This window comes from Talpa europaea (genome assembly GCF_964194135.1).
Source record: "Talpa europaea genome assembly, chromosome: 1".
Classification (NCBI taxonomy): domain Eukaryota; kingdom Metazoa; phylum Chordata; class Mammalia; order Eulipotyphla; family Talpidae; genus Talpa; species Talpa europaea.
The window spans coordinates 154,929,666-154,941,801 of NC_140073.1; the positions used below are offsets into that span (position 1 = coordinate 154,929,666).

At 51.7% G+C, this 12,136-nt stretch overlaps 1 protein-coding gene across 1 annotated transcript in view; it reads left to right on the forward strand.

Annotated features, from left to right (window-relative positions):
- Positions 1-12,136, forward strand: part of INPP5D (inositol polyphosphate-5-phosphatase D) — a gene marked incomplete at both ends in the record, with an annotated part of 92,576 nt that overhangs the window by 56,265 nt on the left and 24,175 nt on the right. Inside the window, 6 exons of the mRNA XM_084228027.1 lie at positions 2,758-2,845; positions 5,205-5,285; positions 5,449-5,520; positions 6,876-6,999; positions 8,595-8,701; positions 9,832-9,934. Of these exons, the coding sequence (XP_084084153.1) occupies positions 2,758-2,845; positions 5,205-5,285; positions 5,449-5,520; positions 6,876-6,999; positions 8,595-8,701; positions 9,832-9,934 (575 nt within the window). The remainder of the gene's footprint in view (positions 1-2,757; positions 2,846-5,204; positions 5,286-5,448; positions 5,521-6,875; positions 7,000-8,594; positions 8,702-9,831; positions 9,935-12,136) is intronic.

The window sequence follows — 12,136 nt, forward strand, 5'->3', positions numbered from 1 at the left end:
ACAGACCCAAGGCGGGGGTCAGTGGAGGCGCGCACGTTGTTAGGGGGAAGCAGGGTTTTATAGGGCGGGGAGAGGTCAGGTGGGTAGTTGGGCTCCTACTGCGGGAAAAGTTTGTAGGGCAGGTATAGGTTCTTTGTCTGAGATGAGACTCGTAGTGGGAGGGGGGAGGCTCATTGTCTGAGTCCTCCAGGCAGGTATCCGCATTCCTGCCCCCCAGGTGGGCTTCCTGGTTGGCTCCTGCATTCTGGCTTTCTGCATGGACCTTTCAGACACCATTTTGAAAAAGGAAATCAATGGGAGAGATCCATGCGATGTTAAAAAATATTCTGAATAAGTGCTTTAGAATTTTGTTTTAGCTGCAAATTATTTTATGAAATGGCAGTTTAAAGAGAATACCAGCATGTAAGGATGACCAGAGCAGCCCTGGAAGTGGGGGGCGAGGTGGACGAGCTGGATGGAGATTGAAACCAGGTCTGCCCTGGCTTCCCTCTCTCTCCCGCCTGGCACCTCTCCATCCACTCTTGGTCCCTAACATGGTGTTGACTGCAAACAAAAAATAATGAGTTATTTCGCTACCAACAACATGGGTTTATTTTGAAACAGCAACAAAAAGGCAATCTGGAGGGTGTCATTTCATGGCATCCACACGTGCACTTCCTTAGAGCAAAGCCTTTGCGTGTGTGGCAAAGCTGCTGGGTAAAGATGCCCCCTCCTTCCTTCCCTGGGGGTACATGCACTTGAGTCCTGTTGTTTGCTGACTGGGCCGGAGGAAGCTCTTCTCCCCTCTGATCTCATTGAAATTGAGTTTCTGTGTAGTAATTGTCACAAAGGCATTCCTCGTCCACATGGAAGGCTCTAGATTTCCAGTCGAATGAGTGACATGGAGACTGAAAACAAATCCTGCCATTTTCAGGAAGAGCTCCCCCAGGGGGCGAGCACAGAGAACTGTGGGGAAAAGGGCAGGTGCTATTGAGTGGCACTGACTAGCAATTCAGAGAAAGATGAACTTAGTTCTGTTATAGGGCAGCCCCGATATTGAACGGGTTCCTGGCTGTGGGTCCTCACCCACGCACTTAAAAGGGACTTATGAATACTCCACTACAGGCACACACAAAAGGTTCATAAAAGGTTTATTTACAAGGGAAAAGGAAAGAAGGAAAATGTACAACTCAGGGAGAAAATAGGGAAATAAAGTCTTTAATGCGTCCTACCCGATCCGCCGACTTGGAAACCCAAAAAGCACTCTCTGAGCTGGCCGGACGCTGCGAGCTGGCGGAGAGTCAAAATGGGGGACCCATTCAAAGCCCACATGTCTGGCTTTATACCCACCTGGATGCTTAACCCCACCCTCAGGTCCCAGCCACCTTCCCTTTGGTGGTGATGAGATTTGGAGTTCCCAGTGTCTTTGGCTTTGGTCTGGGGTGGGGGTGGAGTCCACAAAGCTTGTATAGAATTAGCTTTAGGACAGCCTTTTCCCCTAACAGTTCTACCATATAGAACTAAAACCATACCTAACTTTTAAAAAAGAACAGTGAAAATTTTAAATGAGTAAACAATTGCTCCTTAAATACCGAAGATAAATTTTTCACTAAGCTAAGCCAAAAACTACTAAGGAAAAGATGAAAAATAGGACAACCAAAATGAAAAAACACTTAGGATGAAAATAACGAAAGGAAAGAAATACTTACATCACCTAGATTAAGTAAATAGAGCTGATACCAATGTATAAAAATACTGATAACATTTCCAACAGAAAACTGACAGAGGACACAGTTCACACAGAGAAATACAACCTCATAGAAAAACATTTAGTGACATCAGAAATTAAATATGCACGTTGATCCATCCATATTGAAATACCGTGTTATACCTGCTAAAAAGAGAGAGAAAAAGAAAATAAAATTTAGGACAACACACCAGATAATGGGCTTGAATTGATACCATCCCTCGAAGGCTTACGGTATTGATCAGGAGCCGGAGTATCTGGTCACCCTAAAACTACCATTGAACGTCAGAAGAGAAAAGCAACATGAGCAGATCAGGCTTTACTTATAGCTGCCAAGATCTCAAAATAACCCAAATATCTAGCAATTGATTTTGGCACATTTATTCAATAGACTATTTAGAAATCATTAAGATATTCAATATGTAAAAACAGGAGCAGTTTTTGGTGGAAAAAATAGTGGGAAATACAACTCAAAATTGTCTGCCCACCCCTCTTAGCACATATGAAAGCAACAAGACAAGAAATGAGAAGGGAACAAGAATCAAGCAAGCCCAGATGGAGGAACTGTGGCTGGATTAGGCAAGGAACCTCTCACCAGGACAGGAAACCCCTGGGGCGCGTATTTAAAATGCAGATTCCAGACCTGATCTGGGTGGGGCCCATAAATTTGCATTTTAACATTTTAAACACGTGTGTGTGTGTGTGTGTGTGTGTGTAATTCCTATAAACCTTAAAGGTTGGAACCGTGAATTACTAAGTGATTGCAATGAAGTTCTGTGATTTTAGATTCACATTTTCCTACAGGTTACACAGTCTGGTATGCTAAACAGGAGTAAATCAGGTCTCCGCCTCAGGACTCCATTGGAGTGGGGGGTGGAAAGTGGGGGAGGGGCTGGGGGGCAGCTCTGGCAGCCTGAATCTTTGCCTGGGCTTGTCCTTCTGGGAGGATTCCCTGCCTTTGCCAGGTCAGTTGTGGCAGAGCCTTGCTGGGCCCTCACTAATCCTTGACCTTCACCTGTGCCTGCCCCCAGGGAAGCGGTACGGACCCTCCCGGCCCTGGAATCCCTGCAGAGGCTGTTCGACCAGCAGCTCTCCCCGGGCCTCCGTCCTCGACCTCAGGTAAAGGCTTTGGGAAAAGTGGGGTTGATAAACCAGGGTCTGGGGGAGAGGGACATAGCAACCCGTGTGCCAGGGCCTTGGAAAGGCGCACCCCTCCTCCCCAGCGCTGTAGGACAGCGTGATTATGCATTGGGGTGAAAGGCCTCAGCACTGGCATCCCACACCTGCTAAGGCTTTTTTCTGCCAGATTTAGATTGGGGGAATAAAGATGCCTAGTGTGCGCCCTGGCACACTAGGACACAAAGCCGCCTACTCAGTGCCCATTCAGGGGGCAAGCCAGGGCCTCCCGTCGTTCCCTGGAAGACAACAGAAAAAGGAGGTACCTGAATTCAGGCCAGGTGGAGTTGCCTCCCCCCACCCCCCCACCCCACCCCACACAGCGCGACCAGGACCTTGGCCAGCTTGCCCATCTACCTGAGGAAAGGGGTCAACAGCTCAAAAAACAGCAAGAGAGGAAACCCTTGCACCAGATAGAAGGGATGAGGCTTGAGAAAGTTTTACTTTTCAATCACCTGCAAATAATTAAGTGAAAATTATTTTACCAATTTTAAAGTGAGGAAGGGTATAAAAAAGGGTGCTTACGGGAGGACAAGCAACAGCAAGAGCCGACTCAGCGAGTGGGAGGACAGGAAGGCGCCCTCCTGAAAGCGCAGGGTGGCCCCCCGGGCCGCCGGCGGGAAATCCCGAGTCCGAGGGGAAAGGAGGCGGTGTCGTCTTTGCAGCTCCTGGGGAGAAAAGCAGCCTGAACACGAGAGGACCTGGAACTGTCCCCTCTTCTTGTTATAGGGCAGCCCTGATATTGAACGGGTGACCTGGCTGTGGGTCCTCACCCGCGCGCTTACAAGGGACTTATGAATACTCCACTGCAGGCTCACACAGAAGCTTCATAAAAGGTTTATTTACAAGGGAAAAGGAAAGAAGGAAAATGTACAACTCAGGGAGAAAATAGGGAAATAAAGTCTTTCATGCGTCCTACCCGATCCGCTGACCTGGAAACCCAAAGGCACTCTCCAAGCTGGCCGGACGCTGCGAGCTGGCGGGGAGCCGAAATGGGGGACCCCCCAAAGCCCACGTGTCTGGCTTTATCCCCACCTGGCTGCTTCACCCCACCCTCAGGTCCCAGCCCCCTTCCCTTGGGTGGGGATGGGATGTGGAGTTCCCAGTGTCTGTGGCTTTGGCCTGGGGTGGGGGTGGAGTCCACAAAGCCTGCATGGAATTAGCTTTAGGGACAGCCTTTTCCCCCTAACAGCGGTGGGGCTGGGGGTGCTGGATGTGGCGGAGGCAGTGGCCCTGAAGGCGCCGGGCGGAGCCTGGGCTGGGCCCGAAGCAGCAGGGCCTGGCTGACTTGAGCGGGGCTTGGTTGTGGGGGCGTCCGTCTGGTGGTGATAAGCCGCATTCCGGTCCACCTGACATTCCGTTTAGTCCTGCGCGTGCCTGATTTTCCCCTGACTTCTGGCTGGCAGGCATGAGGGCGTCTTACTGAGGCTACACCCCCAGCACCCGGCCGCGTGTCTAGTCCAGATGCTTCAGAAATGTTTGTTCTGTAAATAAACGTTCAAGACCGTAAACTTGATGGCAGCAGGCAAACCTTCCAGCCTGGTTCTGCTGTTCACTAGTTCTGCGACTGAGCAGCCGCGGCTCCCTGGGCCTCGTGTCTGGCGGGGGCAGCCGACTGGGGCTGCACCAGGCTGGCGGCACTGAACACGGCGCCACGATTCCCTAGGAGCTGACAGTTGACTGGGGGAAATTACAAGGGGCAAAGCGTGGTGGCGATTAACAGGAAACACGCCAGGGTGGCTCGTGACTGTTTTAGCTGGAGGGTCTCCAGGTCTCTGTCTGCCTGAGGCCTGATTGATGTGGAGGTGGCCTCCCCAGGAGAATCCAAGTCTGCAGGGATCCCGGGGAAGCAGAGCTCAAGGCTGGGGTGGGGGTGCGGGGAGTGAGGATAAGAGTGCCTGGGGGAAGGCGGAGCGCTCAGTTGGGGTGATTCTCTCCCAGGGCTGGGGAGCAACTGCCAGGGCTCCTGCCTGGAGGGCAGCTGTGTTTTGCAGGCAGAGCAGGAACATCCCTGCTGTAGATGTGGGAAGGAGGGAAGGCAATCCCCGAGCTCTGCTTAAGCAACTGAGTGGGCGAGCTGGGGAGAAGCAGGTTTAGAGGGAAGGAGAAATGGAGACTTATTTTTTGGCCTTGGTGATTTTGAGGTGATTGCAGATAGCCCCAATTTCCTTTTCTACTTGCAGGAGTGATGATGGTACTGCGGGGGCCGTTGGGGGTTGTATGAGCTGAAGCCCAGCTCAGCATCTCTCCGTGGCCCCCACTCCGGTGGCGGCTCTAATGTGCCCTTTTCCTCGTCACCCAGGTGCCTGGGGAAGCCAATCCCATCAACATGGTGGCCAAGCTCAGCCAACTGACAAGCCTGCTGTCCTCGTTGGAAGACAAGGTACCAGCACCCTGCAGCTTCTGCTGACCTCTCTTTGCATCCCCGCTTTACCCAGAGACTGCCCAGGTGTGCAGGCTCTGCGCGCCCCTTGACTGTCCCAAGGGAGGCCGCTTTCCCTTGACCTCGCACCTGAATTCCCTTGACCTTGCATTTATGTCCGTAGGTCAAGTCCTTGCTGCACGAGGGTCCTGAGTCCACCCACAGGCGTTCCCTCATCCCTCCGGTCACCTTCGAGGTAAGTGGCTGGGGCCTGGGGAAGGTTCTGGTCCCTGTGGAAGAAGGGCTTGGGCTCAGCTTCACGAGGGCAAGTGATCCTGGAATTACAGGTTTTCAGGCCTAGTCTCCCAGCCAGGAACAGCTCCCAGGCTGCAGGGGCAGCGCTGAGCCCAGGGGCAGCCCCGAGCCCCAGCCCTAGACCACCACGGGTTGGTGTCTCATGAAGCCGCAGCAGGAGCTTCGCAGACCCTCAGGCAAGCAAGCGAGAAGAGCAGATTTGCTTAGAGAAAGAAAAAGTTTATTGAGGAGAAAAGGAACAGAAATAAAGTGGGACTCCCGGGCCATGGAACCAGGCCAGGGAGGGGCGAGGAAGCCGCGTGGAGCCGTGTCTCGGGAGCATAGACCTTCTCTCCCTGGTTATCCTAAAGCCCCACCAGGCTCCTGTGCTTGGCTAGTTCTCGGTAGGCTCATCACTGCCCAATGCCTCCGTGCCCAGAGCTAAGTCTCTGTGTCCCAGCCCTTTTTAATCTTAACTGCCCTGTGTTGGAATGTCCTGTTGACCCTGAGATCATGAAGTAAGTCCCTGATGTCCTAAGTCCTGGGGTGTGTGATGAGTCCCCTTTGGACTTGGTGGTCCTTATCTCTGGAGCCTTCCTTAACTCTCCTGAAGCCCCTGCACTGTCCTTGAGGCTGCCTAACTTGCCCGAGGACTCACAAGGGCCCCCTCAGACAAGGAAGACAAAGAGGGTCCCTCTGATTTTCCTGAGAGCGACTCAGGGCCCAGAAATGTGTTTTTCTTAGTAACCCCCAGAGATTCAGATGCCCTGTCTAGCACTGGTCCCACCTGAGAAACACAGGGCGGGATGCCCCACACTCACCCCAAAATCCTTTCCAGCCCTAGATGATTCTGCATTAAGCTATATCCCCGTCTTCAGCGCCTATCTCGGCCCCTCTAATTATTGTCAGTAAATGTTCAATTATTGGTCGTAACGATAATTAGGCCCAGGAGCTTCACTCTGTTACTAAAATACTTTCTGGAAGTGGACGATGGCACATTAATGAATTTTTTCAAATTGAGCTGTGGATGAACCATTTCCAGGAGCTCATCCGTTCCCACCACGCCTGCTGGCAGGACCGCTGGGGCGCACCCGGCCATCAGCGCCCCGGCATCGTGTAGCGGCCGTGGAAACAGACTGTGGCTCTGGGGAGAGGAAAGAGAAAGGGGTGCTAGGCTTAAGGGGCCCCAGGGCTGGATGGCCAAGGGCTGCCCAGTCATTCAGACAAGGGCCCGCAGTTGAGCCTGCGAGAGCCAGGCCCGAGAAGGGTGACTGACACTCTCCCACACCCTTCTCCTCCCGCTCCTTTTCTTCGAAGGTGAAGTCGGAGTCGCTAGGAATTCCCCAGAAACTGCAGCTCAAAGTGGACGTTGAATCTGGAAAACTGATCGTTAAGAAGTCCAAGGATGGTTCTGAAGACAAATTCTACAACCACAAGAAAAGTAAGACCTGCAATGCCCTCTTTGTGCTGGTGCCCGCAAGGAGGGCCTGGGGCGCACCCCCCAGCCTAGAGTGCCCCCCAGTCCCTTTCCCTGCCTGGGGGACTCCGGCCCAGCTCCAGAGGCCACCTGTCGTGCCCTCTGCTGCACAAGGCCTTCCCTGGACGTTCTGCCTCTTCCCTTGGGGTCTCCAGGGACATAGGCTGCCTCTCCCTTGGTGCATCCACCCCAGGCACCCCCTAGGAGGCAGGGGTCACCCTGGGTGCCTAGTGTAGGCACTGATATAATGATTGTCAGGATGGTGGAGGGACTGAAGTTATGCTTTGGGAGAAGGGCATGATGGGGGGAACAGGTTTGTGTGAAAGGGAACTAAGCCTTCATCTTTCATAGTGGGGAATCTCTATGTAGACAGATATTTAAAACTGAAATACCGGGGGCCTCCCTGGTGGCCTGGGGGTTAAGTTTCAGCGCTCTCACCATGATGGCCTGAGTTCGATCCCCTGCCAGGGAGCTACCCACAAGGCACAGCAGACCTCTCCTGTCTCCCCTCTGCTCCCCTCAGCAGTGTATTTCGTCAGTTTGCCTGCTCTGCTCCCCACTCTGTCTCTGGTGAATCCTCTCACCCCCGCACCTCTGGCCTATACCCCAGCTCTTCTATGCATAAATAAATAAAATAAATCTTTTATAAAAGTTTATTAAAATAAATAAATAAAACGGAAACAACAGGTAGTAGCTACATTAACATGTTATTTAGAGCACAGAGAAAAATTCCAAAAGAATCTGTCAAGAGAGTTGCAAGTGGCCGCCTCTAAGGAGCCGGACCTTGGAGGGGATGGTGTTGGGAGACCATTGTTTATAATAGTCTTATGGAAGAAGTTGGGTCTTTTAATCATTGATAGCAGTAAACATTTTTTAAAATTTAGATGTATATAATTTAAAATTTTTAATTAATTTAGGTAAAATTTTAACGTTAATATAAGTATTTATAAAGCAAAAGAAGGGGGCCTCCTTGGTGGTGCAAGGGGTTAAGATGCAACCTATGAGGCAATCTGCGGCCACTGCAGCACGAGTTCGATCCCCAGCCAGGGAGCTACCCACATGGCACAGCAGACCTCTCCTGTCTCCCCGCTGCTCCCCTCAGCAGTGTATTTCAGTCAGTCTGCCTGTTCTGTTCCCCACTCTGTCTCTGGTGAATCCTCTCACCCCCCACACCGCTGGCCTGTACCCCAGTTCTTGTATGCATAAATAAATAAATCTTTTTAAAAAATAAAGCAAAAGAAGGCAGGGGGGAGGGATGAGGTAGGAAGGAGGAGGAAGAAAGAGAAAGAGCAGGGGTGGGGGGAGATGAGATGACAATAGTCACCCTGTGTCTGTTCTGGCCAGAGCACCTTCTAGATAGTTCCCCATTCCACCTTCCCCGAGAGTACGAGCCCCTCCCCGGAAGAGCAGCCAGGAGCACCGTGGGGTGCGGGGAGTGTGGGCTTGGTACACATCTGTTGCTCAGCAGGGGGATAGAGTTGATGGCTCCTCCCTAAAGTATGGGAAGGTACAGGAAGATAAGGGGGTACAGGAATAAATGGGCCTTTTTTTCACTTAAGTCCTGCAGCTCATCAAGTCTCAGAAGTTTCTGAACAAGCTGGTGATTTTGGTAGAAACTGAGAAGGAAAAGACCCTGCGGAAGGAATACGTTTTTGCTGATTCCAAGGTCAGTGGCAACAGGCTTCAAAGACAAGAGTGGAGTGAGGGATGCTTCTGAGGTTTGCTGCGTCCTGCAAGTTGGCACCGTTGGGGCACTCAGTTCCCAGGGCCCCTTCCCACCCGGGAAAGCCCAGCCCAGGCGGGCAGGAGCCTGGGCCTGAGCAGGGGCTGCCCCTTCCCCTCTGCCTCCTGCCTCCCCTGGTCTGCAAGGAGATCCCCTGCTGGGACCGGCTCCTGGGTGAGAGGGGGTGGCCCCCGCTGGACAGAAGCTGCTTGAATTCTGAGCCTCTCGGTGAGGATTTGACAGTTTGCGGGGAACTGTGTCATGGAGAGTCTGGTTAATGAACCCATCTGACATCTGTGCATTGAGGGAAACCAACAGGGCTGTTAGATTTTACCCGTCTACTTAGAATCTTCTGGAGCCTGGAGTTCTAGCAGGTCGCTCATTTCTAGCAGGTCACTCATTGATGTTCTTTGAAGTTACTGACTTGCCTGGAGGCAGCAGTTTTCCACAATGCTGCTTTTTCACAAAGAGCGTTTTCCATGGGCCCAGCCCCTTCTTAGCACCAGACCAGCTGTATCCTGGCTCTTGACATGCACCCCTTATTTGAGACCAAGGAGAGAGGTTCCCACTTAAGTGTTAGCATTGGTCAGTACCATCGAGGAGCTGGAACCCCTCTGTGTGGCTGTCTTGTCCATCCTCTAGCATTGGGGGCAGTGACCATGGGCCACAACACACACGGCTCCCTCCTGGGCAGGTGCTGGCTCCCTGTGTGATGGGCACCGTGGGCAGACTGAGGGACAACAGCTCTCAGGGCAGGCCCATGGGGACACCCCCACTGGCCCACAGTACAGCTCCTACCTCACCTTCTGAGGCTGGACACTTACGTGTTCTGCTTTCTGCACTGAAGCGTGGCCTGCGGTGCCCAGATGTGGCAGCTTCTCCACACTTTCCTTTTTATTTCCTCTGAGTCATGTCTTGCTTAGGGAAGGCTGGGTCAAAGGGAGGTCACGCTGTCTTAAGGCTTTGGGCGTGCATTTCCAGATCTTTCGGTTCCCTTGGGCTGACCGTGTGCTTTGAAAGCATACTGTGGGGAGGCAGAGGCCTTGCTAGTCTGTCTGCTCTTTAACCCCTAGAAGCGAGAGGGCTTCTGCCAGCTCCTGCAGCAGATGAAGAACAAGCACTCGGAGCAGCCGGAGCCTGACATGATCACCATCTTCATCGGCACCTGGAACATGGGTAGGTCCCTGCGGCCGGGACCCTCGCGTGCCCCCAGCCCTCTGCACGCCGCCTTCCCAGAGACCCTGTCCTTTTCCCGAGGGGGTGGGCAGGAGAGAGGAGCGCTGGGTTCTCATGCCCAAGAGCAGTTGAAACAGGTTGCTTTGCATGGCTGAATTGGAAAATTGGGGGTGAAGAGGGGAAATACCTAGATAAAGGAACACTGGGGCACCTGCCAAACTTAGGGAACTTGCCGGGGCCCCCAAGTCTGGAAGAAAGACCAGCCTGACTGGGGGGAGAGACAGAGAAAATGCCCAGTTAAACTTGAATTGTACACAAATAGCAAACAATATTTTTAAATAAATAAATACATGCATTTTAAATCTATATTGTGCTATGTATTTACATACTAATGTATATTATATACTAATCATATGTTTCCTGAATGTGAGTTGTGCGAAACATTTAGTCTGTTTAGCTGGAAATAACTGATAAATATGTATCAAATGCTTGAAATAATAAATGTGCACATTTTACTTAATAGATGTACTGTATATGTACATGCAAAATATACTAGATATAAGCTATGCTAAATAATTGTTTATTGTAAGCATTCAGTCATAAATTTAAAAAATAGGTAGATGCCGGGTATCCTATTAAATGTGAATTTCAGATAAAGAGATATCGCCCCAATTTATAAAATTATCTGTTGTTTCTCTAAAATTTCAATTTAATGGGCGTTGGTCTCCCTGCTTGGTCTGGGCTCCTGACCCTGTAGAGTCCCCCCAGCAGCAGCAGCGCTGGAAAGGGGAAGGTTGAACCCCTGGAAGGGGTGAGTGCAATCTGGAGATGAAGCTGCAGTTGTGCCTTCAGGCCTGTCTGCCCAGTGAATGGGCTGGGGCTTCCGGCGGGGAGTGGAGACCCCAGGTATCCTATGGCGGCACCTATGTAGAATCCAGGCTGGCGCCAGGGGTCCTGCCCCTGATGTTCTGGCCAGTGTTTCCTACTGGCCTCCCATTTCAGTAGCTCTCCCTCTTGGGCTTCATGCCCTGGGCACACGGCCCCTTTGTGATTTTCCTCCGGGTTCGAGGGTTTAGATCAGGCTGGGTGTGGGGAGGGCTACCTTGCTGCACAGCTGCAGGGGCGGCCTTGACACAGGAGACCTTGGAAGTTGGGGCGTGGGGCCCTAGGGCACCTGCTATACCGGGACAAGCTGAGGGGGGCGCTAACACTTCGGAGTCAGTGGGAGCCACACTCGGCAGAGGTCAAGTTTCTGTAGTTCTTGGCTGCTTGGCACTTGTGGGTGGAGATGATCAACTTTGGAAAGTTTACTCAACCTTCGAGGGCAGTGCAAGAGAAACAGCTCTTGCATCATTTCTTTTTTTTTTTTTTTTTAAGGTTTATTTATTTATGCATACAAGACCTGGGGCACAGGCCAGATATGAGAGGGTTCACCAGAGACAGGGTGGGGAACAGAACAGGCAAACTGATGGAAAACACTGCTGAGGGGAGCAGCGGGGAGACAGGAGAGGTCTGCTGCGCCATGTGGGTTGCTCCCTGGCCGGCTGGGAATCGAACTTGTGCCGCAGAGGCCTCGGATTGCTTCATAGTGCGGTGCTTAACCCCTTGTGCCACCAGGGAGGCCCTCTTGCATCATTTCTTTATGGAACTGCTCCCACTCATTTTTTCAAATGGTCGCATGGAGTGGTCTTCCTGCCCTCCCCATTCTCTGGCTGACACCCCCACGTCTCAGTCTGGGCTAAGATCTGTCTGCTGCAAGGAAGTCACTGTTGTCTCCCGACAAAGGCTGTCTGCCAACTGGCCAGTGGGGTGTAGGTGCTCAAGGACCGTGACTCAGTTACCTGCGTCACACTAACCTCCACATCCGGCCTCTTGTGCGGCTGTTTCCTCGCCTTCTGGAATCTTCAGGTGTTTCTAACTTTTGAAACATAAAGTTCTCTTTAAAAAGAAACATAACTGAGATAAACTGATGCCATTCGCAGCAACATGGATGGAGCTAGAAGGGATAACGCGCAGTAAAACAAGTCAGAAGGAAAAAGAAAAATATTGGATGGTTCACTTACGGGAGGAATATAGGGGAACCAAATCAGGGATCGGGGGAAACTATAATAACAATAAAAACCAAAATTAATAGGCAGCTATATAGCAGACACATTTTGCAGGGGAGGAGGAGGAAGTGGGATCAAAACGAAGGTGGGAAAA